The sequence below is a fragment of the Bos mutus genome, chromosome 13, assembly GCF_027580195.1.
Source record: "Bos mutus isolate GX-2022 chromosome 13, NWIPB_WYAK_1.1, whole genome shotgun sequence".
NCBI classification, from domain to species: Eukaryota; Metazoa; Chordata; class Mammalia; order Artiodactyla; family Bovidae; genus Bos; species Bos mutus.
This window is the reverse complement of record NC_091629.1, coordinates 19,073,305-19,099,063: the sequence shown is the minus strand read 5'-3', so window position 1 is coordinate 19,099,063 and position 25,759 is coordinate 19,073,305. Positions and strand designations below refer to the sequence as shown.

Genomic DNA, 25,759 nt, shown 5'->3' with positions numbered 1-25,759 from the left:
GCTGGGCCGGGGAGAGGCCGACGCTCGCCGGAGGCGGAGAAGAAGCCGGAGGTAGAAGGGTGAGCGAGAAGCGGCGGCGTCTCACTTCGGAGCCTAAAGGCCTGCCGCCGCCGGGCTGGGGCTGGGACCCGGAAATAAACGGGCCGGAAGTGACGCATGCCCTGGGTCCCAGGATGGCGGCTGGCCGGGTTGTCATGGGAACCTGGCTGGAGCCCAGAGGTGGTAACTTGGATCTGTGAGCTCGGATGGAGAGATTCGCGGCTTCCACCTCCCGGTCTTCCCTATTATCCATGCGATCTGACCATGAGCTCTCGACCGCGCCTGAGAAGAAGCTGACAGTTGGATCCCTCACCCCCATTTTACAGGTAGAAATACCAAGGCTTAAAAAAAGCAAATAAGATGCCCAGTGTCACGTGAGACTGAATCCAGCCTTGAGGGGAATGGCGATGTTACAGGCTGTGTCTAAGAGCGAGGGTTCCCGTTTTGCCTTACCACTTACTAGCAACATAACCTTGGAATAGTTACTTAACTTCTCTGAGCCTCGGCTTTTTCACCTATAAATGCAATAATAATATACCGCCTCCTGGGATTCAAGTGAGTATGGAAGCCACTTACTAAAGTTATTAAAGTAGTTGCATTCAGTTCAGTTGCTCAGTCGTGTCCGACTCTTTGCGACCCCATGGACTGCAGTACGTCAGAGTTCTCTGTCCTTCACTATCTCCTGGAGTTTGCTCAAATTCATGTCCGCTGAGTCGGTGATATCATCTAACCGTCTCATCCTCTGTCCTCTCCTTCTTCAATCCTTTCTTCTCCGCCTTCAGTCTTTCCCATCATCAGGATCTTTTCCAGTGAGTCAGTTCTTCGCATCAGGTGGCCAAAGTTTGGAGCTTCAGCTTCAGCATCAGTCCTTCCAGTGAATATTCAGGTCTGGTTTCCTTTAGGATGGACTGGTTGGATCTCCTTGCCAGTCCAAGGGACTCTCAAGAGTCTTCTCCAACACCACAGTAGTTGCATTAGTGTAATAATCTAAATACACTGTTTTAAAAATCTGGTTAAGTTGGTAATTCCTTGGTGGTCCAGTGTTTAGGTGTCCATGCTTTCTGCTGAGCGACTGCGTCCAATGCCTGGTAAGGAACTTAAGATCCTGCAAGCTGCATGGCATGGCCAAAAAATAAATAAATAATAAAATATAAAATAAAATCTGGGTAAGTCAAAGGAAATGACTTTTCTCAGCCCTCAACTTCCCTGAATGGAAACCAGCATTGAGGAAGACCCAGCCAAATACTGTCTCCTTGATTTGTCACTTCACCAGACTCCTGCAGTGTAGACTACACTGGCGTTAATTCTGGTGGCTTGTCACACTTCACTTCATGGATTTGTCTTCCACCCATCATGTTGATGGTTTTCCCAGAGGTGGCTAGTGGTAAAGAACCCACCTACCAGTACAGTGAGACTTAGGAGACTCGGATTTGATCCCTGTGTCGGGAAGATCCCCTGGAAGAGGAAATGGCATCCACTCAGTATTCTTGCCTGGAGAATCCCATGGATGGAGGAGCCTGGTGGGCTACAACCCATAGAGTTGCAAGGAATCAGACAGCTGAAGCTACTTAGCACACACACACACACACACCATGTTAACTGTGAACTTTGCTTTTGTGGTTCATCCCTCACTGAACCCTTGGTGCTTGCAAAGTGTCCAGCACATACTCAAGACTTTGTTGAACACATTTACCATTGAACCACTCATTCTCTCTCTCTAACTCGCCCCAGATATTTATTGAAGACTCGGGGCCCACAACATGCCAAATTCTCTTTCTCCAACATGGTCTTGGCTCTCTGTACCTACCATATTCTCCGACCACTTTGGCCTCTATACCTGTATATGCTGCTCACTGGGTATGAATGTTCTTCCTTTCTTCCCTTCCTTGTTTTCTTGACTTCCAGCCCCAACTGAGTCCTCATATCCTTTCTGAAGCTTTCTCTGATTTCTCCAGGCAAAACCCACCTTCCCCTGGTTTCCCACCCCACAACAACATCTTTCATAATTAAAAAAGTTAAAAAAAAATTTTTGGCCATGACATGTGCCACGTGGGATCTTAGTTCCCCAACCAGGGATAGAACCCTTGCCCTCTACATTGGAAGTCTAGAGTCCTAGCCACTGGATTGCCAGGGATATCCCGTCTTTCATAATATCTGTGTTTCCCATGAGCTCTGCACATGTCTGATCAGGAGCTGTCCAACAGGCCTTGCTTGAGTGTGGGATTCCCTCTCTAGGTCTTGGTGTCCCCAGCTAAAGTCAGTGGGTCTTGTCTCAGGAGTCAGTGACATGGTGCCTGGAGAGCATTTGGAGAACCAACAACCTGCTATTCAAAGAGCAGCAATTACTGTATTTATCTGTTGCTGTCTGAGCATCGCTTTAGATCTTTGTGTACTTCTGCTGTTACCAGCTCGTGTTTAAGCTCCTGTCTTAATCACTCCTAAGGTGATGGTGTTTATAGGAATTCCAGCTGAGAAAAACTGTCCCACCCAAACTCCGCCTTTGCAACAACTCAAAACTGTACTTTGGAAACCATTACAAGAGTGCATAAGGCTGTTAATAAGTCCCTTCCAGCTCTGTGGTTTTGTGACAGCCAAAAAGAAAACAAAAGTTTTAAGAAGGCTTTACTGGTAGGAAACCCTGGTCACTGATTCTCGGTGACATTTTGTATCAGAAAAATACCAAAATCTCTGAAGGGAGACATTTCTCATCTTGAAAACAGGGCTGGAGGCCTGAGATTTTTCTGCTTGGTGACGTGTAATCACAGGAGCATCCTTTGCAGATTTTATTACATAATGGTTAGCAGATTATGTAACAGTCATGTGACAGTGATCAGGCACCTCTGCGTTCTAAAAGCCAGCAACATGAACCATCTACCTACTTCTTTCTATTTTTTAGCGTATTTTTTTTCATCACAAAAGTGCTGTATGAATTCTAATGACATAGGCATGTGTAGAACAAAAAATGAAAAAGAAAAGCAAGCCTATGACCCACCACTTTGATTTTCTGGAATCTACCAGAGAAAAAGCAGAAGTGTACAAAAAGACCTGTTGCATTATTCTTTGTAATGCAAAAACAAAACCCAGAAACTTTCTAAATGCCCATCAATAGGTGAATGGTGTAGCCATACTAATGACTACTATCTATCACTTTAAAAGGATGATGTAACCCTACATTACTCTGCAAGATATATTTTGGAAGGAAAAAAGAGAGCAATACCCTGAAATGCAAAACACAATATCAACCAACACTATATATATTTTCTAAGGGTGCGTATGTATGAAGCCAACTGGGGACAATAATGCAAATAAAGATCATGTTTTTCAAATCAGTCTACAGATACAAATTATATGATTTTTATTAATATCCTTCTCCCCTAGAAGTCAGTTAACTCTCTGAGGACAAAACTACTATGTCTGTTTTGCTTACAATTATATTACTACTCCATGCCACGCTGCACCCATCAGAGAGGTCAACAGCAATTGTTTTTAACCAAAATTTTCATCGAATGCCTACAATGTGCCAGGACTGATGTTAGATTTAAGGACATAGACAGACCCAAGAAAGACAGATACAGTGCTTGCCCTCAAAGAGTGTACCGTCTCCTTACCAGAAAGAGAAGATTAATAAGTTAGGAGTAAAGAAAGAAAGAAGGTGAACTCGCTCAGTTGTGTCCGAGTCTTTGCGACCGCATGGACTGTAGCCTACCATGCTCCTCTGTCCGTGAGATTTTCCAGGCAAGAGTACTGGAGTGGCATTTCTGAACTGAACACCAATGATTCAGGACAGAAGGTGATGAATGTTGTGAGAAGGACAAAGAGCTTAGAGAATGGAGAAGTGACGTCTGAGATGGCACACGGGACAGCCCCAAGGAGGAGGTGGCATTTGCATGGGCTCTGGACATGTAAGGGTATCCAGCTTTCCTTCCAGCTGGAGGGAAGAAAGAAGCCAAAAGTGAGGACTGGGTACTGAAACTCCACTGCCTACAAGTATACACAGTGGGTGTAACTAGCTTCTAGAGTACTACCGTCTCATCTACGTAGCGCCAGAAGTTAGAAGAACCGTAATACAACCAAGTACCTGGCCCGCAGTAGGCGTGCAATAAATACTTCAGTGAGAAAACAAATGTTGAACCCCTACCATCTGCCAGCTGATTATCACCAGTTTCCCAGCTGATCATGATCAGGCATTCAGGTTTCTGAAGAGAAGCTAGAGGTCCAGCTTTCTAAGTGAAATTTCTCAATTATAAACACCGTATGTAAACATACTTCCTAGGGACTTCCCTGGTGGGCCAGTGGTTAAGAACAGAATCTGCCTGCCAATGCAGGGAATACGGGGTCCGATCCCTGGTATGGAAGGATTCCACGTGGCACCGGGCAACTGAGCCCATTCGCCACAACTGCTGAAGCTTGCACGCCCTAGGGCCTGTGCTCCACAACAAGAAACCACAGCAGGCAGAAGCTTGAGGATCGCCATTACAGAGTAGCCCCCACTTGCCGTAACTAGAGAAAGCCCACACAACAGTGAAGACCCAGCACGGTCAAAAATATTTAAATTTATTTAGGAAAAAAAAAATATATATATATATACACTTCCTGGTTCTGCCAACAAAGGGAGCCTATGAGAAATGACACCACTGTAAAAAAAAAAAAAAAAAAAGGAATTCCCTGGAGTTTGACTGGTTAGGACTCCGTGCTTCCACTTCAGGAGCACAGGTCTGATCCCTGGTCGGGGCACTAAGATCCCGCATGCCAAGTGGTGCAGCCAAAAAGAAATCAAACAAAAAGTGAAAACAACCCAAGTGAAAGTGAGCGTTAGTCGCTAAGTGTGTCTGACTCTTTGCAACCACATGGGCTAGCCCGCCAGGCTCCTCTGTCCATGGAATTCTCCAGGCAAGAATACTGGAGTGGGTAGCCATTTCCTTCACCAGGGGATCTTCCCGACCCAGGATCGAACCCGGTTTCCCACACTCCTGGCAGATTCTTTACAGTCTGAGCCACTAGGGAGGCCCCAAGTGTCTATCAACGTATGAGTGGATATACAAAATGTGGTATTTCTACACAATGGAATATTATTCAGCCATTAAAAAGGAATGAAGTTCTGATGAATGCTACATCATGAATTAACCTTGAAAACATTGTGCTAAGTGAAAGAAGTCACAAAAGGACAAACACTGTGTGATTCCACTTACCAGAAATGCCTATTATAGGCAAATTCAAAGAGACAGAAAGTAGACTAGACGTCCCCAGGGGCAACCATAATATCCATTTTTCAGTTACAGTCATGATTAGATCTTGCTAGATTGACGTTGTTTGTGCTTCATTACATGGCTTGATAGAATACAAATTGCAAAATGCTGTGCAAAAGCGGTGAGCTGGTGGAGTGACTGATGAACAGCAATATTCTGGGAGCAGCCTTTTTATGTAGTCATCCTCCTGTGTCTTTCCTTTTTATAGCTGAATCATTCACTGCCCAAATTCCACCACCTCTCAGGATACCTGACACAAAGAAGTTATTGGTTAAATAGACATTTACATGCCAGTGTTACTCATGTTAAAAGTCCTTTCAATCCAAGACTGTGTTCTTTTTTTTTTTTTTCAGTATTTTTTTCCTTTTTGGTTTTTACTTCCATCCTAAGTTGTTGCTGTTCAGTTGCTCAGTCACGTCTGACTCTCTGCGACCCCATGGACTGCAATATGTCAGAGTTCCCTGTCCTTCACTGTCTCCTGGAGTTTGCTCAAATGCATGGCCATTGAGTTGGTGATGCCATCCAACCATCTCATCCTCTCTCATCTCCTTCTCTTCCTGCCTTCAGTGTTTCCCAGCATCAGGGTCTTTTTCAATGAGTCAGTTCTTCGCATCAGATGGCCAAAGTATTGGAGCTTCAGCTTCAGCATCAGTCCTTCCACTGAATATTCAGGGTCGATTTCCTTTAGGATTGACTGCTTTGATCTCCTTGCAGTTCAAGGGACTCTCAAGAGTCTTCTCCAGCACCTCAGTTCAAAAGCATCAATTCTTTGGTGCTCAGCCTTCTTTATGGTCCAACTCTCACATCCATACATGACTACTGGAAACACTATAGTTTTGACTAGACAGACCTTTGTAGCAAAGTGATGTCTCTGCTTTTTAATACTCTATCTAGGTTTGTCGTGGCTTTTCTTCCAAGGAGCAAGTATTTTAAAATTTCATGGCTGCAGTCACCATCTGCAGTGATTTTGGAGCCCAAGAAAATAAAGTCTGTCACTGTTTCCATTTTTTTTCCCCATCTATTTGCCACGAGTAAGCTATAAGGGCGGAGAAGGCAATGGCACCCCACGCCAGTGCTCTTGCCTGGAAAAAAACATGGACGGAGGGGCCTGGTAAGCTGCAGTCCATGGGTTGCTAGGAGTCAGACATGACTGAGCGACTTCACTTTCACTTTTCACTTTCTTGTATCGGAGAAGGAAATGGCAACCCACTCCAGTGTTCTTGCCTGGAGAATCCCAGGGACGGGGGAGCCTGGTGGGCTGCCGTCTATGGGGTCGCACAGAGTCGGACACGACTGAAGCGATTTAGCAGCAGCAGCAGCAAGCTATAAGGGATAGGGGTAGTCAACATTTAAGCAACTGGGAAGATTTAAGAACAAGGGAAGCCTTGTTCCACCTAGTTGGGCCAGGTGCGGCAAGACTGTGAGATACTCGTTTGCCCCCTAGTGGTGCAGGTGGGAATTCCTACAGCTTTCTATTAGCAATTTGGCAGTCTTGAAGAACTGCTGACATTGAGATGAAATTATCTACCCATAAGTGAAAGTGAAGTCACTCAGTCGTGTCCAACTCTTTGTGACCCCATGGACTGTAGCATACCAGGCTCCTCAGTCCGTGGAATTTTCCAGGCAAGAGTATTGGAGTGGGTTGCCATTTCCTTCTCCAAGGGATCTTCCCAACCCAGGGATTGAACCCAGGTATCCTGCATTGCAGGCAGACGCTTTACCGTCTGACCCACCAGGGAAGCCCAGATTAATAAATGTAGAAATGCATAATGGTGTAAATTCTACCTACTTTAGATAAGCATAGTAATAAATACATTTTATATGTGACCTGAGGTTGAGAGATAAGACTCTGAGGGTTACTTGATTTGAGGTCTAGGAACCATCTGTACTAGAGTCTCAGCTGGCTCAGTGGTAAAGAAGCCGCCTGCCAATGTAGGAGACACAAGAGACACGGGTTTGATCCCTGGGTCAGGAAGATCCCCTGGAGTAGGAAAATGACAACACACTCTAGTATTCTTGCTCAGAAAATCCCATGGACAGAGGAGCCTGGTGGACTACAGCCCATGGGCTCCTAAAGGGTCGGACACCAGTGAGCAACAACAACAGAAACACTGACTGGGGCGGGGTGTGGGGTGTAACGTAGGTTAATGGTGCGCAAAGTGCAGCCCCGACCAGCAGCACCTGCACCAGCTGGAGAAAACGTTAGAAAGGCAGATCCTGGGGCCACGCTCTAGGTTTACTGACCGGCTGAATTCGAAACTCTGGGCGGCTGCCCCCCAGCAACTCTTATTTTCGGAATCCCCCCCAGGTGACTCCGATGCATACTAGACTTTGAGAGTGACTGGCAGTCCTTTTTGGTTGTTTTTTACTTTAAAAAATTTTTAGCCCCACCCTCGGCATATGGGCCTTTAGTTCCCCTTGATCCCGCTACATTGGAAGTTTAGCCACTGGATTGCCGGGCAAAATCCTGACTCCTGTGTTCCATCTGTGTTAAAAGGTGATTTAATACCTCTGTGCATTGATTTGCATGATTGTAAAATGCAAATTGGCTTCCCAGATAGCTTAGTGGTAAAGAATTCCCCTGCTGAGGCAGGAGACACAGGAGATGCTGGTTCTATGCCTGGGTCAGGAAGATTCCCTGAAGGAGGAAATGGCAACCCACTCCAGTATTCTTGCCTGGGAATCCCAGGGACAGAGGAGCCTGGTAGGCTACATGCAGTCCATGGGGTCTCAGAGTTGGATGAGACTAAGCACACACAAAAAACGCAAACAGTAGAACCTGTCATAGCTTGCTGTGAGAATTCATGTAAAGTGCTTAGAATAATAAGCACCCCAAAGTTCACTATTAATATACTATTATTTCAGTCCTGTCCTCTTCTCTTTCATTGCTGTAGTTCAGTCACTCAGTCGATTCCGACTCTCTACGACCCCATGGACTGCAGACACACCAGGCTTCCCTGTCCTTCACCACCTCCCGGAGCTTGCTCAAATTCATGTCCATTGAGTCGGTGATGCCATCCAACCATCTCATCCCCAGTTGCCCCCTTCTCCTCCTGTCTTCAACTTTTCCCAGCATCAGAGGCTTTTCCAATGAGTCAGCTCTTCACATCAGGTGGCCAAAGTATTGGAGCTTCAGCTTCAGCATCAGTCCTTCCACTGAATATTCAGGGTCGATTTCCTTCAGGATTGACTGGTTTGATCTCCTTGCTGTCCAAGGAACTCTCAAGAGTCTTCTCCAGCACCACAGTTTGAAAGCATCAATACTTTGGCCACTCAGCCTTCTTTATGGTCCAACTCTCACATCCATACATGACTACTGGAAAAACCATAGCTTTTACTATACAAACCTTTGTCAGCAAAATAATGTCTCTGCTTTTTAATACTCTGTCTAGTTTTGTAATAGCTGTTCCTCCAAGGAGTAAGCATCTTTTAAGTTCATGGCTGCAGTCACTGTCCTCAGTGATCTTGAAGCCCAGGAAAATAAGGTCTGTCATTGTTTCCATTTTTCCCCTTTTTGCCATGAAGTGATGGGACCAGATGCCACGATCTTCATTTTTTGAATGTGGAGTTTTAAGCTAGCTTTTTCACTCTCCTCTTTCACCTTCATCAGGAGATTCTTTAGTTCCTCTTTGCTTTCTGCCATTAGGGTGGTGTCATCTGCATATCTGAGGTTATTGATATTTCTCCTGGCAATATTGATTCCAGCTTGTGCTTCATCCAGCCCAGCATTTCACATGATGTACTCTGCATATGTTAAATAAGCAGAGTAACAATATACAGCCTTGACGTACTCCTTTCCCAATTTTGAACCAGTCCATTATTCCATACCCAGCTCTAACTCTATAGGTTTCTCAAGAGGCAGGTAAGGTATGTATGAGTTCGATTTCAAGAGCTCAAACTGGAGGCGCTCAGTGGATTTGAAGCCCAAGTCTGGGACTCCCCTGCCCTCACCACCCTCCCTGCTCACAGCACAGGGTCTGGCTGCAGTTACAAGGCCAAAACAAAAACTTATAAATACCTACAACACATCTCTGCCCCCACAGAGGCACCCCCATTCCTGAAGGGGAGACAGAGCACTTTTGGGCTGGGGAGATATCAGATGCACAGTGCCTGACATCGGAACAAGAAAAAGAAATGGTGAAATGGAAGCATTGGCTCTCTTGGGCTGCTGCCTACACACCAAGTTACTGGTTAGTGAAAAGATGGCCCACATGGCTAGTTAAAAATAATCCTCTTGCTGCCAGCAGGTCAAGCAGAATCAATCCAGAGGACTGGGGATGGGCCAGACGAGGCGCAAATTTGCATTCAGTTAACCTGGTTTAGCAAACTGATTTATTTGTCTTGTGCAGACTCCTTACTGTGAGGCCTCTGTGGCCTTACAGGGTAGAGTTTAATTGATCACTGACTTTCCTGGTTAAGAAAACCGCATAGACCTGTTAGTAAAGCCAGTCTTTAAAAAAAAAAAAAGTAGCTTCTGTTATAACGGGCTGTATATGAGAGCCAACTGGGTACAGTGGGAAGTAAAGGAAGATGAGATTCAAAACGTCTGGGTTCTAGGCCTGCTTCTTTCAAGCTTGAGGCTTAGTCTATCTCTTCAAACCCCAGGTTCCCCATCTTCTACAGAGCTGGAGTTGGACCCCATGGCCAGGAGGCACGTGAAGACAATACTAAATAATCTTATTACTTCTGCTTTCCCTAGGAAGTCTCAATGTGGTGATAGCCTGTCTTCAACACCTCTGTAATCATGCTCAATCTCCCTTTCCTGCGTCAACAGTATCCGGCACGAATTCGTAAGACTATACTGTTTCTATTGTATTTGTTCCCCGTGCCTTGTGGAAATACGTGGTGTTGATTTTCTATTTGTAGCTTGGGAGTGATATCAAATCTCCCTGTAAAATTTGTTTGCTGAAACTCGACTGAAGAGAAAGATTAAGGAATAGTCATGGGATTTTCCAGGCAAGAGTACTGGAGTGGGTCGCCATTGCCTTCTCCGAAGTAATAGTAACAACCATTTAAATTTTGGGCAAAAGTGGCTGAAGCACAAACCCTCCTCCACTCATAACAGTCTCTGGATCCGGATCTACACTTTTCCCTAGCGTCCGAGGGGCCAGGAGGCGTGGCCCGCCCGCTGGCCCCGCCCCCAACCCGACACACGTTCCATAAGCCACGCCCCGAGCGCCCCTCACCGCTCTCGCTCCGCCCCTCGGCCTCCTCCTCGGCCGCTGAGGCGCGGAGGTCCGCGGCAGCAAGATGGCGGCGCAGGCGCAGGCCCCGGCCCGTGATGGTGGTGCGCAGCTGGCAGGACCCGCGGCGGAGGCCGACCCCCTGGGCCGCTTCACGTGTCCCGTGTGCCTGGAGGTGTACGAGAAGCCGGTGCAGGTGCCCTGCGGACACGTGTAAGTGGCGGGTTGGGGCCCGATCGGGGTGGTGGTAGGCAGGGGGTTCTCCTGACTGGGATGAAAATGGAGCTGAGGGAGTGAGGCCCCAGCAGGAAGGGTCTCCGGGCTGGAGCGGGAGGCCTGGCCTCGAGGCGCGTCCCCGTGGGGCTCCCGGGGGCCCGTGGACGTCGGCGGGGCGCTCTTCTCTTCCGCCCCGCTTCCTCCCCAGCGTCCGGCTCTTCCGTTGAGTCCGCTGCGTCCCGGGCCCCCCCCGCCGACGCGTGATGGCGGAGTGGCCGCCTGCTGGGGGCGTGGGGCCCGAGGCCCGCCGGGTCCCCGTGAGTGGGCTGCCCGTGGCCCCTCAGCTAGGCCGTGTCCTGTGTCCGGCTCTGCCCGGCAGTTCCAGTGTGCTCTGAAGTTGGGGAAACGCTCGACTGGACCAAAAGGACGAAAGGGGAGTCCTGAAGGAGACCTGCCCCGTCTGCCCTTCACGGGAAAGGGGTCGGGGGCTGGCAGGTGGCGGTGGTCCGCATTCCCACAGGCGTACGGGGCGTGTTGCACTGTGTTTGAAATTCAGAGCCTCCATGCTGCTAATAGGCTGCTTGTGAGGACGAAAGGAGCTTGTGTGAGAATGTGCAGTAATAGGCTCTGGGGTGGGCTTTGAGGCCGGCCACATTTGAATGGAAGCCTTGCTCCATCAGACCCGCAAAACGGCTGAGTGGAAAGAATTGTACAAAGTGTGGCTGCCCGCCTCCTGCTGCTGGGGGTTGATTTTGCTCTGTGGCCTCCCCCAGCGCTTATCACCGCGGGCATCGCTTGGGGTTGGTGTTAGGACCCCTCCGTTGGTCAGGAGGCACACAAGGCACCTGCTGGGCGTTCTTGTTCCTGAAGCAGTCCTGTGGGGCAGAGACGTGGCAGCCATTTTGCAGGTGAGGGCACCGAGGCTCCCTCAGGGCCGGCTTACCGTTGTCTGCTCTCCCCTGATGGACCGGGCGTCTGTTTGCCCAGAGAACCGCGGGCGCCTGGCAAGGGCTCCCCAGCCACCCGGCCGCCTTTTTGTTTGTACGCCAAGCTCTTTCCAGCTTCAGGCTGTTCCTGCTTGCAGTTCGGTTAGCCTGGAAGTCTTCTTGCCCCTTCAGCCCCTCTCCCGTCACCACCCCAAATCCTTTCCATATAGGCCCAGTTCTAGTGACAGCCTCCCTTGTCACTCTCCCATTTCAGTTACCTTCCTGCTTCTCTCCGGGGGACTCCTCCTGCCTTTCAGAGAGTAAAACTTAGGGCTCATGAAGGCAGTGTTTTGCACCTCTTTCTGTCCCAAGTGCCCAGTGTAGTGTTTTGAGCAACTATCTTCCAATCTTATATTCAACTGCTGCTAAGTCACTTCAGTCGTGTCCGACTCTGTGCGACCCCAGAGACGGCAGCCCACCAGGCTCCCTGTCCCTGGGATTCTCCAGGCAAGAACACTGGGGTAGGTTGCCATTTCCTTCTCCAGTGCATGAAAGTGAAAAGTGAAAGTGAAGTCAGTCAGTCGTGTCTGACCCTCAGCGACCCCATGGACTGCAGCCCACCAGGCTCCTCCTTCCATGGGATTTTCCAGGCAGGAGTACTGGAGTGGGGTGCCATTGCCTTCTCCGTATATTCAACTAGCTAAAAATATTTGTATACACACTGTGTGCCAAATTGGGGAACATCCTAAGAAACAAGGTGATTCTGCCCTCAGAGTTCACAGTCCACTGAATTGATGATAAATAAGTACTAGCAGTGTTCAGTCAAACTCATTGTCCACTGGGAAAGTATCACAGAGATAAAGCCCGTGTGCGTGGGGGTGGGGGAGTGATCAGGTGAAGGCCACATAAGCTGAGAAACTGGTGAAAGCACACTGTGAGAATTGAAGCGGCCCCTAGGTGGCTTTCAAGTTGAATCCGCTTTTCTGTCAATCAGCTCTCATTAGGTTTACCTAATTTTGGATTACTTGAGTGGATTTAATTTACATTTAATACTTAAAAAGAGGCTTGACCCAGCACAGTTTACCAACTAAAGAGCAGCAAAATTTGAGGTTTCCTTGAGCCAGGTGGACCTTTCCAAGGTCAGAGGTCAGGGGGCAGTACTGATACTCAAACCTTGACTCTTGTCTGTACTCGCCATACTAGCTCCACATGTTCATCAGTTCGATGCTGATTGAAAACAGTTGGCGGGATCTCTGTGAGGGCCCCCACATCTCCCTTAACTCCCACCGAGTGCGTTTTGCTCTGCCTGGTTGATTTTTGCTAGCTTTTGTGCTTGAAAACAGCATCACTGCAGCTCTAGCCGCACGGGGCGTTGAGTTCTTATAAAACTTTGTTTCAAGCCCTGAATTTTACATCCCTCTCCAGGTTAGTGGAGTACAGCTGGAGACTGGCAGGTGGCTGGGTGCCCAGGACGACTTGTCTAGGGAGAATTATAACAGGAAGGGTGGGGCATCTAGAAGACTGAAAAAGGCCCATCAGTAGGAAATGGAAACTGAAAGCCAGACCAACATTGTTTACTCTCTAAGTCATGTGCAACTCTGCGACCCTATAGACTGTAGCCTGCCATGCTCCTCTGTTCATGGGGTTTCCCAGGCAAGAATACTGGAGTGAGTTGCCATTTCCTTCTCTAGGTGATCTTCCCAACCCAGGGATCGAACCTGTGTCTCCTGGATTGGCAGGCAGATTGTTTACACTGAGCCACCAGGGACACCCGTCCAAGATACAGGGGCCGTTTAAAAGCGAGCTTGTTTGTTAGGCATGACAGGCACAGAGTGGCTTGTGAACATTGATCTCTGAGTCACAGCTAAGAAAAGCAGCATTGACGCCTAGCTGAATGACAGAAGGGAGAAAAATGTTAAGAGACAGTAAAAAACAAAAGAAACGTGCAGATTACCTTTGATTACATATCCAGAGTTCTTCCTGGCAGATTTTGCTATCTTGCCTTAGATCTCTGAGGTTGCAAGTGCAGCTGGGATACTTTCATGCCTCATTATTCCTTCTTTCTCTGTACCTTATCTCAGCATTGCCACCTGTCTAGGCTTCAGATATACAGAAAGTTGGTCATTTTTAACTTTTCTTTTCCAAATTTAGTAAATTGCCAAGTCCTCCTGAATCCATCCCCACATCATTTCCTGAATTCTTTATTGCCTCAGTCAGGCCCTCATGATCTCTTGCCTTCGGCCATCTATTTGGTTTCTTTGCTCATCTGAAAAAAAAAAAAAATTAAAACTGACAACTCTCTTGTCCATGCTAATCCCAGAATTATTTTTCTAAATCTTGATTTTGGTTTGGTTGATACCTTGCTTTAAGTACCTGAGGCTTATGAGGCAGAGTGGTAAACATGCACAATGCATGTAAGGAAATGGAAGCCTAGGGGCCTGGAATATTCTTCCCCTCCTCTGCCACTGAACTCTTCTGAGGCGCTCTCGTGTATGCTGTCTGAAGTCTAACCACTCCTGTCTTTCTCGGGTTACATCTGGCTGCTCTTGACTTTGTGTTTCCATAGTGCTTTGCATTCACCTCTGTTGATGGCTGCTCCTGCTTATGGTGCATTTCATACGTGCTAGACACTGTCCTAAGAGTCCACTATACGTAATCCATCCTCCCTAAATTCTAGAGGTAGGTACTGCAAGCCTCCACTTCACAGAAGAGAAATTGAAGTTCGGGAAACCCCAGCAAGATCCCTCAGTGGCCAGGGCTAAGGACTGAAGGCTGTGCCGTCGCACCTTCTGCTGCGTGTCACGGTAGTTCACGTTTATTTCTGTCGTTGGACCTGTGTGTTCTTTGCAAGGAACACTGCCCTCCTCCCCCTACCCTACCACCACCGTTTTTATTGCCCAGAAGAACTGAATCAAGAGCAGGGATCGAGCAGTTTTTAATTCATTATCCATTGATGTCATTTTGAAAAGTTTATCCATTTTTGTTGTCTTGTCTCCACGATGCATGACGCAGGTTCTCTGTATGTCTTGTTCTAGCTTTTGCTCTGCATGCCTGCAGGAATGTCTGAAGCCGAAGAAGCCTGTCTGTGGCGTGTGTCGCAGCGCTCTGGCGCCTGGCGTCCGAGCCGTGGAGCTCGAGCGGCAGATTGAGAGCACAGAGACTTCCTGCCACGGCTGCCGTAAAAATGTATGTGGGAGTGGGGCGGAGCAGTCGGCGTCTGTAAGATGGGTAAAACACAGAGCTTGCCGCCTTGTTTCTGAACTTAGAGCGTAGCTGCGTGAGCAGCAGCACATGTGCATGCTGGCTGGCTGTGGCCGTGGCCGTGCTGTTGCATTTTGGTAACCTGATTGGTTGTGTGGTTTGGTTTTTTCTTTTAAATAATTGGTTTAGCATATTACATAGCTTAGCTTTGAAAACCATAGAAATCAGTTATCCCAGTTTTTTTCTGTAAAAGACCCATTTTTCCCAAAGCAGCATACACAAATTTAATTAGAATAAGACAGAGTGATATTTCTCCATTTTTTAAAGTATAAAATGTAGTCAGTGCCTCAAAACTACCTGCTGCAGTGAGTCTGAGGGGAAATTTTGTGATGTATTTCACTACAGATGTAAAACTTGTTCAGCTTTTGGCATTTGGCAAGGAGGGATTCTAGTACAAAGGTCAATATGAAGACATTTCACGATAGCGTGTCCAGTGTTTGAAACGCATCCGTGTTCTTTTTTTGTATGACCATATTAGAGTCAAGAATATTTATTTTAAAATAATTATAACTGCATAGGAGAAATGCTATTGTTTTATTTTCAAAAGAGATATATACAGAATTACTGGGTTTTAAATAATTGTGATTTCATAATTCCAGACAGCACAAAAATATAAATCAATGTAGGCTTGTTCCCCACTCCAGAGATTACCTTTTTAAAAATACTGCCGTTTAGAAGGCTGCAAAACATTTCCCCGCTCTCTGACGAACACAGGTGTGGGTTTTATACAAACATAGATGTAGGATTTTTACAAAATAGGATCCTACTATAATATATATTTCTACAACTTCTTTTCACTTTTGAAAATTTTTTTTCACTCCGTGACTTGTCGGACACCCTTGCGTGTCAGTTTCTTTAACACCTTAGTGTGAGCAGCCATGGACTGGGTGTTCTTTACCATTTCCTCCTTTCAGAGTAATTTGGCACTACGGGTACACAGTGGCTATAGTTCTGAATAGAGCTAGTTCCCATCCCCTTTAACTGGGAGCTCTTTGGCAGCTTGAAGTGAAGTTCTTTAGCTGGAGATAAGACAGAAGCATCATGGTAAGCCATAGCACAAGCACTGAAACATATTTTTCCTTCCAGTTTCTTTTGATTTAGAAACTCAAGATATTGAAGTACAATTTTGTCTTTCTGTCTTGCAAAGACTAGATTTTATTAATGAAGTAGAATTCAGAATCTGGTTTGTTTTTTTTTTTGTAAGAAGTTCATTAATTACAATCTGGTGACAGAATATTATCATTTAACTAGGATTACTGGCCTTTATCCCTTTTATGTAAATCATCACTTTGCTGCACTTATAATGGAATGTGGTTCTTGGCATGCTGAAAGTAGACGCGTTTTAAGTGCTGGGGTAGAAAACTTCAGACGCTTCACTGGGTTTGGAGTGTCTCTGTGAGCAGAGAGCATATCATGAATAAAACAAACCTCTCCAAGAGTGATTTTAGAGTGGAAGCAGATATCCTGGTTTGCTCAAGTAAAACATCAGCCTTGATACTAATAGAAACCCTGCAAAAAAAAGTCAGAGTTTCAGGCCCTTCAGTGGAGCCAGGAGTCTCGTGAGGTTCTTTGCCTCCCCAGGGAGGTGTAGGTCTAGTTTACATCTTGCCTTTGCTTTGGCACTGTGTTGGATTGGGTACAAGATCCCAGCTAACTTGTGGGCTCTGATCCTTCCCACCTAAGTTCTTCCTGTCCAAGATCCGGGCACATGTGGCTACCTGTTCCAAGTACCAGAATTACATCATGGAAGGTGTGAAGGCCACCACCAAGGACGCGTCTCGTCAACCAAGGTAAATGGTTCTATGACTCTCTTCGGTGATGTCTGTCTTCATGAGTTTTGGAAATCTGTCTTCATGAGTTTTGGAAAGCAAAGGTGTAATTGTTAGGCTGGCTAAAGCTGATGTAAGTTTTTGTTTTGGGGTGGTTATGGAGGACTCGCATGTTCACTTCAAATTCGGGCTAGACTGTTACTTTCAAAACATTTGACCTGACTCAGACGTGATCACCAGAATCCCTGTCCTAATGCATTGAGTGAACTTTGCTCCTCTGGGGAGGGGACAGTGGTTGAAATTACGTGGAAAGGTGCTCACAGAGAAGTTTCTTCTTTTTTCCTGCCTTCATCTTCCAGAAGCGTCCCAAACCGGTATACTTTCCCTTGTCCTTACTGTCCTGAGAAGAATTTTGATCAAGAAGGACTTGTGGAACACTGCAAGTTATCCCATAGCACGGACACCAAATCTGTGGTAAGAGAAAAGAGTTTTTTTGTTTTGTGGGTTTTGTTGTTTAAATTCTTACAGGGGAAAAGTCAGACTTTACAAAAAGTTAGAGGATTAGTTAATGAACTCTAATGTACCCTTTCCCTGGACTCACAGATTAAGATTTTACCATATTCGCTTAACCATACTCTGTATACATATTTTGTGCTAGCCATTTGAGAGTAGGTTACAGATACCCTGATCCTTTGCCCCTAAATACTGCAGCACATATCTCCTAGGAAGAAGTATATCTTCTTAGAAAACCACATTTTTTGTGTTTTAATTTTCACACTCAGGAATTGTCACATTGATACAAGCTAATACCTGCAATTCCGTTTAAATTTTAACAGTTGAAATGTCCTTCAAGGCAGTTTTCCCCAGCCCGCAGATCCTGGATTTGTGTTATATTTGAATGTTAAGTCCCTTTAGTCCTCAGTTTTTCTTTCTTTCATGACCTTGACGTTTTTTAAAGAGGGTGGGCCACTTGTTTTGTAGCTTGTCCTTCAATTTGGGTTTGTCTGTTTCTTCATGATTACCTACGCGAATGCTCTGTCCCCTGCGTACACATCAGGGGAGTCGTCTGTTGCTCCCATTGTTGGTAATGTTAATTTGGATCTTGTTGGCCAAGTTTCTACATAAAGTTGCTGTTTTCCATGTGAATAGCTTCTTCATAGTTGCGGAGAAAGAGAATTTAGATGGAAGTATTAGGAAAGTGCTGATCAGTCTTTGACATTTAATTTAAATATCAAGGCTGACATATGGTTTCCTTAAAAAGTTCGAATTTGGCCCCTCTCAGCAGTGTCACCTCACCCTCTTAGTATGATTGACAGACAGGCCTTAATACAACTTTCTCTTTAGTTTCATTTCTATTTTCCCATTTATCTTACACCCCAAAGCCAAGTTTTCAGCTGCTGCCTCAAGATGTTTTAGTTACAGTTCTTAATAACTAACTACTGATTGAAAGAGCCAGTGAGCTTAGACACAGAGACAAACAGCCACCGCCACCTGCCCCCATTACCCCTTTCCATTTTAAAGTTAGCCAGGTAAACTCACCTATGTTGCTAATTATGAAAACTAAAACAGATGTTAAATCAAATGACAGATACTTTCATTCATTTCCTGCCACCATCTTCCCTGCACTCATTTCTATTACTATTATTAGTAATAGATTTCTAGCTTTTGATTGGAAGTGTGATTTGTGCATGTCTTCCTTTCTTGTCCCCCTTTCTTGTCCCCCTTTCTTGTCCCCCTTTTGATGCCAGTGACGGTGCATTCTGCACACTGTAACCGGCGTCGCCGACGTTGGTTTCACGTCAGTACATGTGGATCGGATTCTTTTTTAATGAGCTGCCAGTTTTCCATTACTGGTCTCTGTACCATGATTTAACTGGTCCCTTATTGACAAATGTCAGGGTTACTTCTGACAGTATCTAAAAATCTAAGGACTGGATATTAATTGCTACTAAAAAATGGTTGTTTGATGGGTGAGATAATAAGTAATATTATAAAGGGAAACACATTTTTAGGACTGTTCTGAAAGAGTTAAGGGTGAATTGTATCTTATTTTTAAATGCTTCATTTATTGCTGAAGAAAGTGTGCCACACTTAAATCTAGGCATTGGGGATAAGGAATAGTTTATTAAATTATTATTTCCTATAGTCCTGAAGTTTTTCATGGTGTGTTTGAAAAGACTGCCATGGATTTTGACATACCTTCGCCTGTATTTTTTTATGTCTGTGAAGTAAAGTCTTGAACTGCCGCCAGGTAGGCCGACTGTGCTCCTTTCTCCGGGGCCTGGTGTGCAGTGACCGCAGACAGCGCCCTTCCTGGTAGTGTGTGCGCCCTGCTGCCTGGATGGTTGCCCTAAGGGACCTTGGAGACAGGCTTTTTCCATGGACATTTCTGTCTGGCCTCATGCTATTCCCAGTCTAGGCTCCAGACAGGTGTGCAGGGTGCCTTTGGAAAGCCCCAAGGCACAGTGGCCAGGGCCCACGTTGGCCAAGTCATAATGTCCACCAGCACCAAGCTGCTGAACGAGGAGTATGTGATTGAGGCCCTTTTCAAGGCCAAGTTCAAGTTCCCCTGGCCACCAGAAGATCCATATCTTCCAAGAAGTAGGGATTTGCTAAGTTTAACGCAGGGAAGCCTGGCGTGCTGCGATTCATGGGATCACAAAGAGTCGGTCACGACTGAGCAACTGAACTGAATGCAGGTGAATTTGAAAACCTGGGGGCTGAAAAGTGGGCCCATCCCAGATGGCTCTGGGGTCAGCTTCATCCCTAATCATGGCCCCTGGACAAGGCCTTGTCCCTTCCTCAGTCAAGGCCATCAGTAAATTCTACTTCCTGACCAAAAAAAAAAAAAAAATTAGTCTAGATACAGATTAATTTGGTCAAAGGTTAACTATATGCATAATCTTGATCAGATCAGATCAGATCAGTCGCTCAGTCGTGTCTGACTCTTTGCGACCCCATGAATCGCAGCACGCCAGGCCTCCCTGTCTATCACCAACTCCCGGAGTTCACTCAGACTCACGTCCATCGAGTCAGTGATGCCGTCCAGCCATCTCATCCTCTGTCGTCCCCTTCTCCTCCTGCCCCCAATCCCTCCCAGCATCAGAGTCTTTTCCAGTGAGTCAACTCTTCGCATGAGGTGGCCAAAGTACTGGAGTTTCAGCTGTAGCATCATTCCCTCCGAAGAAATCCCAGGGCTTATCTCCTTCAGAATGGACTGATTGGATCTCCTTGCAGTCCAAGGGACTCTCAAGAGTCTTCTCCAACACCACAGTTCAAAAGCATCAATTCTTTGGCGCTCAGCCACCTTCACAGTCCAACTCTCACATCCATAATGACCACAGGAAAAACCATAGCCTTGACTAGACGAACCTTTGTTGGCAAAGTAATGTCTCTGCTTTTCAATATGCTATCTAGGTTGGTCATAACTTTCCTTCCAAGGAGTAAGCGTCTTTTAATTTCATGGCTGCAGTCACCATCAGCAGTGATTTTGGAGCCCAGAAAAATAAAGTCTGACACTGTTTCCACTGTTTCCCCATCTATTTCCCATGAAGTGATGGGACCGGATGCCGTGATCTTCGTTTTCTGAATGTTGAGCTTTAAGCCAACTTTGTCACTCTCCACTTTCACTTTCATCAAGAGGCTTTTGAGTTCCTCTTCACTTTCTGCCATAAGGGTGGTGTCATCTGCATATCTGAGGTTATTGATATTTCTCCCGGCAATCTTGATTCCAGCTTGTGCTTCTTCCAGTCCAGCGTTTCTCATGATGTACTCTGCATAGAAGTTAAATAGGCAGGGTGAGAATATACAGCCTTGACGAACTCCTTTTCCTATTGCTCAACTCCTCTATGGTATCTGATACTACAGCTTAATTTTCTCTCCTTTTCCCCCTTCCTTTGGCTTCCTGAAATCCCTCTGATTACTTTGTCTCGTTGAAGCCCTTGCCCCTCCCCATTCTGCCCTCCTTCTGCAGAACTCTGTAATGGTCAGTGTTTGAGCCCTGCCCTTCGGAAGTCTCCCCCTCAGACTCTGGTCCTGACCATGCCGTGCTCCACAGCACCAGCTCTTCCACTCGAGGAGCTGCCCATCATGTCACATTCTTCTCGTGTCAGCCCCATCTGTCACCGTATCTTCCTTGTAAAGTGAATGGTGACGTGCTATCGCCAATCCAGCCCACTTAGGCCTGGCTCTCCCCCTTCCCACTCCTCTCGGCCTCTCTCCAGGAATTTTCCACTATAGCCACACTGATTGGCTGTTTGCCATGTACTCTTTGTCTTTCCAATACCTCCGACTCTGCAAAGCCGGAATCAGCCTCTTGTGTGAAGGCTTTTCACCCTGAGCCCCTTCATCTGAACATTTACTGTATAAAAATAGCATGTAAGACTGTGTTACTTCCTTGGGATGTTGCTCACCTGTCATTTCCTTGGTTTTCTTTGTGCTTTTACTTTCATTTTGCCCACTGGGTTGGAAGGCTCAGTCTGGGCCCCTCCTGGTCTGACAAACTGACCCTGTTCTCTCCTCAGTAGGGGATTAGAAATGGGTGGTATCATGGCTTAAGCCTTTACCCACCACCCACACCCTGCCCTGCCTGTCCATTTGTCAGTAGGAGACTGATGTCTTCTGGGATGTGAATGTGCCCTTGAGGGTGTGACCGGGTGGTGGGCCGGGAGTCAGGAAAGCTGTCCTGGAGCAAAGGTGGCGGACACAGTCCACAGAGGGCTGGTGTCTGCTCAGGCACCGAGTACCTAAACCATCCCTGACACCATGTTTCTGTGCCGGAAGGTGTGTCCCATATGCGCCTCGATGCCCTGGGGAGACCCCAACTACCGCAGCGCCAACTTCATCGAGCACCTCCAGCGCCGGCACCAGTTCTCCTACGACACCTTCGTGGTGAGTCTGCAGCCCGGGCGCTGATTCCTGACCACCCCCCCACCCCCACGCGCCACCCCCCTCAACCCGCCTGCACCTAGCGGACCACGTGGCTCCCTCCCTCCCCTCACCCGAGAACTGCGGGCCCCCGGGGGGGTTGTCACTGATGTGATGGGCTCCCTGGAATGACAGCTCTGTGGCGTTTAAGGAAGTGAACTGGCCAGCCATCGAGACTGAGACAGAGTGAGCTTCCTTTTATGTTTTCCAAAATTTTTATCCACTTCGTTTCGTATGTGGCTTCTAGCTGTTACAGAACCTGGTTTGGGATCCTTAAGCTCAGAAGCCCATGGGTCCAGGCAAGTCATGGATGTGATTGTCTAGGGAGTTACAAGCTGGACAGTGTATATGACTCATCATGCTGCCAGCAGCTCCAGCTGATGAGGGCAGAGCTGGGCACTGTGTTGCCAGGTTCCTTCCTGCCCCAATACCAAGAAGCTGGAAAGGCAGAATTTCATGTGAAGTGTCCCATATTTATTTCTTCAGGTACTTCAAGTCAAATCAAACACACTGGGACTTCCCTGGGAGTCCAGTGGCTAAGACTCCATGCTCCCAATGCAGGGGGCCTGGGTTTGATCCCTGTTCAGGGAACTAGATCCCCCATGCCACAACTGAATGCCATAATGAAGACCTGGTGCAGCCAAATTTTTTTTTCAATTTAAAAATTAAAAAAAAAAAAAAAAATAGCCAAACGTGGTCATCAGGTTTACATCCTTCCCCTGGAGGTGAGTGGTTTGAAGGGCACACTGTTGTCTTGGCATTATGGTGACAAATCCAGCTAGTTGTCTCAGGTAAGCCTTTTATTTACATATATAGGTGTCAGGTTAGGATTTGAGAGTAGCATTCAGTCTCAATGGCTGTGTTTCAGGACCTAAGATAGAAAGCATGACTCTTTCCTGAGTTGTCCTAAAGAGCAATTTACTCTTGTCCTAATGAGAGTATCTGAAATTCAGACTTCAAAATTAGCATCTTTTTGTTAAAGATGAATACAGTTGCCAAGACAAGCCCAAGTAGGTAGCTTTGCCTTACTGAATCAGAGAGGCTGTTTTCACCGCGGGCACTCCAGCTTTGAGAACCTGCTCTGTGCCAGGCTTCACGCAGGTGCCTGCCCGTCTGAGGGTGCCGTGGGCATGTTCACGGTCAGGGTGAGGTAGCTGCGGCATGGAAATCAAGCAGCTGCCCATGGTCAGGCAGCCGGCATCGCAGACCGTGCAGCTGGCCCCTGGCCCTTCTCCAGAGCTCTGCTCAGATGCCCTGCTTCTCCGACCCACAGTGAGTCCCCTCAGCTGCACACAGTTGCTAAGTGTCTGTGTTGTCCGCAGGATTACGACGTGGATGAGGAAGACATGATTAACCAGGTGCTGCAGCGCTCCATCATTGACCAGTGAGCAGGCGCGCCCGGGGCTGCCCCCAGCCTCGGCTCCGTGTGGAGAACGTGACTCGCCCCCGAGTGTGCAGCAGGCCTGGGAGTGGGCCTGGTGTTAGGGCAGGGTCACTCCGAACAGGGAACGGGCCCGCCTTCCCCCGGGGCTCCGCTCACCTGTGTGTCTCCTGTCTGCTCTCGTCCTGCTCCTCAGCCGCTTTGCGGAGCCTCTGTCCCGTCTCCGGAAGGGAGCCCAGCTGCCCCACCTGTCCGTGGGTCACGCTCGCACCTCCTGTCCTCCTGTCCTGTGTCGATCTCTCAGGTCCTCCAAGTCAGCCAGGACCTTTTCTGGGTCATGAATAGCACAAGTGAGACAAGTGTCTCCTCTCCTTGTCCCCGGGGTATGTGAGCTCTGGCAGTAAGGCGTCTCGTGGGTGATGGAGCTGCTCCCGTGCTGTGCGAGTTCCTGTGTGTTGGTCATTGGCAGCAGCTGCCGGAAGCTGGAGTTACCTCATGGGAAACATTTCACAAGTCCCGTTGGAGTGAGTGTTCTGAGCTGAACATGGTCTGATGCTGGGAGTTTTGATGAGTGCTGTTTCCCTCCCATTCTTGCACACCCTTAGGATTAACTGGTTCAACCTTAAATGCCTGCATGGTGCCTTCTTAGGGTAAGGTGTAACCACATATTTTTAGTGAAAAGAAGTGTTTCTGACTTAGGAAACTTAAACTCCATTTATTCCTAACTAAGGAGAAGGGTCAGCTTAAGTGAGGTGGGAGGGCCACAGCTTTGGGTTCTGATTTTTTTTCAAACTAACGAGTTCCTTTCCAATGACTTAGTCATGTTTGCCTCTCTGGGAACCTGCTTACATTCTTGTCCTCGAAGCACAAAGAGGGGCCCTCAGATGAGTAAGAAGTCCTGGGCCCAGGGGGTACTAGTTCTGTCATCTTTTATTTGGCAACTTGGATTAACCTGAGGGTTGCTTTCCTGTCACAGACTTCTTCCTTATAAAACTGGTTTCAACATGTTAATCAGTGTACGAAGACCTGCCTTCTGAGGCGGAGGGGTTAGGGGAAGTCCAGCCTCCCCACCTGCTGTCTCTGACAAGACCTGCAGGTCAGGAGGCACAGCACACCTCCTGGGAGCAGTTGGTCATTGAAACTGTCTGCCAGAAACTTGCTTTGCTAACAGCTCAAGAAGCTTGAAGTTCACCTTGTTTCACCAGTGTTAATAAATAAGGCCATGGGCTGTCTCATCTGGAGGCGCAGAGCCTCTGGTAGACCAGAAGGCCCCCTGTCTAGGTTCATTTTTCCCTGTTAGACTTCCTGTCTGAATAGGGATATTTTTGTTGGTCAGTGGCTGAAGTTTCAGGTGACCCGGGGTTCTGGGCCTGGACACCGCTGCTGGGGCCTCGCCCTCCCTGCCGCTGAAATCTCACATGCTCAGGAACCAGTAGGGACCGGGTCCAGTGGGGCAAAGTAACTTTCTCTAACGCGCTGTCATTTGGGAGGGCCCGGGTGTTGTTACAGCTTCTTCACTGTAGTTTTGGAAAAAGTTTGCTATGACCCTCCTGAATTGAGATCATCTCAGCCTAAGTTTAGAGGGAAATTTAACAAAGCCTCACCTGATGGTCTCACAGTGGTACCAAAAGACGAGTTTCATTGTATTAAGTGCACTTGATGTATTTCTAATAAGATGACTCTCCAGAAAGTGACGTTTGTTATGTTCTGGCTTTTAAAGTGAAATATAAATAAATCTCATGATTTATCCAACTGGTACCCTGTAATGCCTGTTGTTATTAACCTCAGTTTGCTGAAGCCTGGTCTTGGAGAGCCTCTGGAAGACTGTTGTGCTTTTTAAGGGGAAGTTCTTGTCTGTCACGAGTGAGTTCCATCTGGCTCTGATCTCAGCTCTGACTCTTCACCAGCTGGTTTTACCGGGTCTGTCTTCTCTGGAGAACAAACCCACCTCCCTGCCACCCCTGTCCCCACCGTCCTCCACCACAGACACACACGTTTGGGAACTCCAGTGAGGCAAGAAGTGATCCTGTTCCATGAAACAAGACTTCAGGTGCCTTAGCAACAGCCCTAAAACATCGCAGTAGTGGGTTCCACACGCAAAGATCTGAGGTCATGGGCGTGTCTCGGTTCTGCACTCTGCCTCTGGCTGTGGGACATCTGGAAAGTACTTCCCCTTCTGAGTTAAATAGGTTTATGTCGGATCCTTCGGCATGTGTGACTTTGCTGATGGCTCAGTTAAAGAAGGTACCTACAGTACAGGAGACCTGGATTCCATCCCTTGATCAGGAAGATCCCTGGAGGAGGGCATGGCAACCCACTCCAGTATTCTTGCCTGGAGAATCCTATGGACGAGGAGCCTGGTGAGTTATGGTCCATGGGGTTGCAAAGAGTCAGACACAACTGAGTGACTAACACTTGGACACCTGTGGAAGCCTGGGAGCTCTACTGAACGTACATTATCAGAATAAATGTTCTGAACATCTATTTGCTGGCAAGCTCACACCTCATTAAATTATTGTGCTGTTACTTGTTTTAATGGCTGTCTCCCACACGAAGCTGGGGGGGGGCAAGGACCAGACCTGGTGCGCCACTGTCCTCCATGCTTGGCTCCAAGTAGACTCCATAAATATTCCTTGGATTTAAAGGGAGCCCTTTTACAATGGTACTTCCTTTTCTGTGGTGACTCCAGCTCAGAATTTGGGTGGTAAACAGAGCCTGAAAGAAGCTGGTGGGGACCTGCTCTGCCCACGCCCTCGATGTCCTTAGATGCGCTCAGGATCCATAGTACCTGCTGAATGTCCCACGTGAGGCC

General features: G+C 47.3%; 1 protein-coding gene and 1 non-coding gene across 2 annotated transcripts; both read left to right on the top strand.

Annotated features, from left to right (window-relative positions):
- Positions 1 to 226: 226 nt before the first annotated feature.
- On the top strand, positions 227 to 24,703 carry RNF114 (ring finger protein 114). The gene is made up of 7 exons (XM_005899629.3): positions 227 to 365; positions 9,985 to 10,681; positions 14,646 to 14,796; positions 16,555 to 16,661; positions 17,000 to 17,114; positions 21,423 to 21,530; positions 22,889 to 24,703. Exons 2-7 carry the CDS (start codon positions 10,536 to 10,538, stop codon positions 22,952 to 22,954), a joined length of 693 nt encoding a protein of 230 aa, XP_005899691.1. The 5' UTR covers positions 227 to 365; positions 9,985 to 10,535; the 3' UTR covers positions 22,955 to 24,703.
- Positions 18,882 to 19,012, top strand: LOC138990616 (small nucleolar RNA SNORA70). Its single transcript, XR_011466739.1, has one exon. It is a non-coding gene; the product is annotated as a small nucleolar RNA SNORA70 (small nucleolar RNA).
- Positions 24,704 to 25,759: the final 1,056 nt, after the last annotated feature.

What these genes read in the sequence shown, in the direction of transcription:
- RNF114 (XM_005899629.3), top strand. Translation starts at nt 10,536, where the DNA reads ATGGCGGCGCAGGCGCAGGCCCCGGCCCGTGATGGTGGTGCGCAGCTG. An exon ending in GCCACGGCTGCCGTAAAAAT is followed by an intron (nt 14,797 to 16,554) that starts GTATGTGGGAGT and finishes TTCCCACCTAAG; the next exon opens with TTCTTCCTGTCCAAGATCCG. An exon ending in GACGCGTCTCGTCAACCAAG is followed by an intron (nt 16,662 to 16,999) that starts GTAAATGGTTCT and finishes TTCATCTTCCAG; the next exon opens with AAGCGTCCCAAACCGGTATA.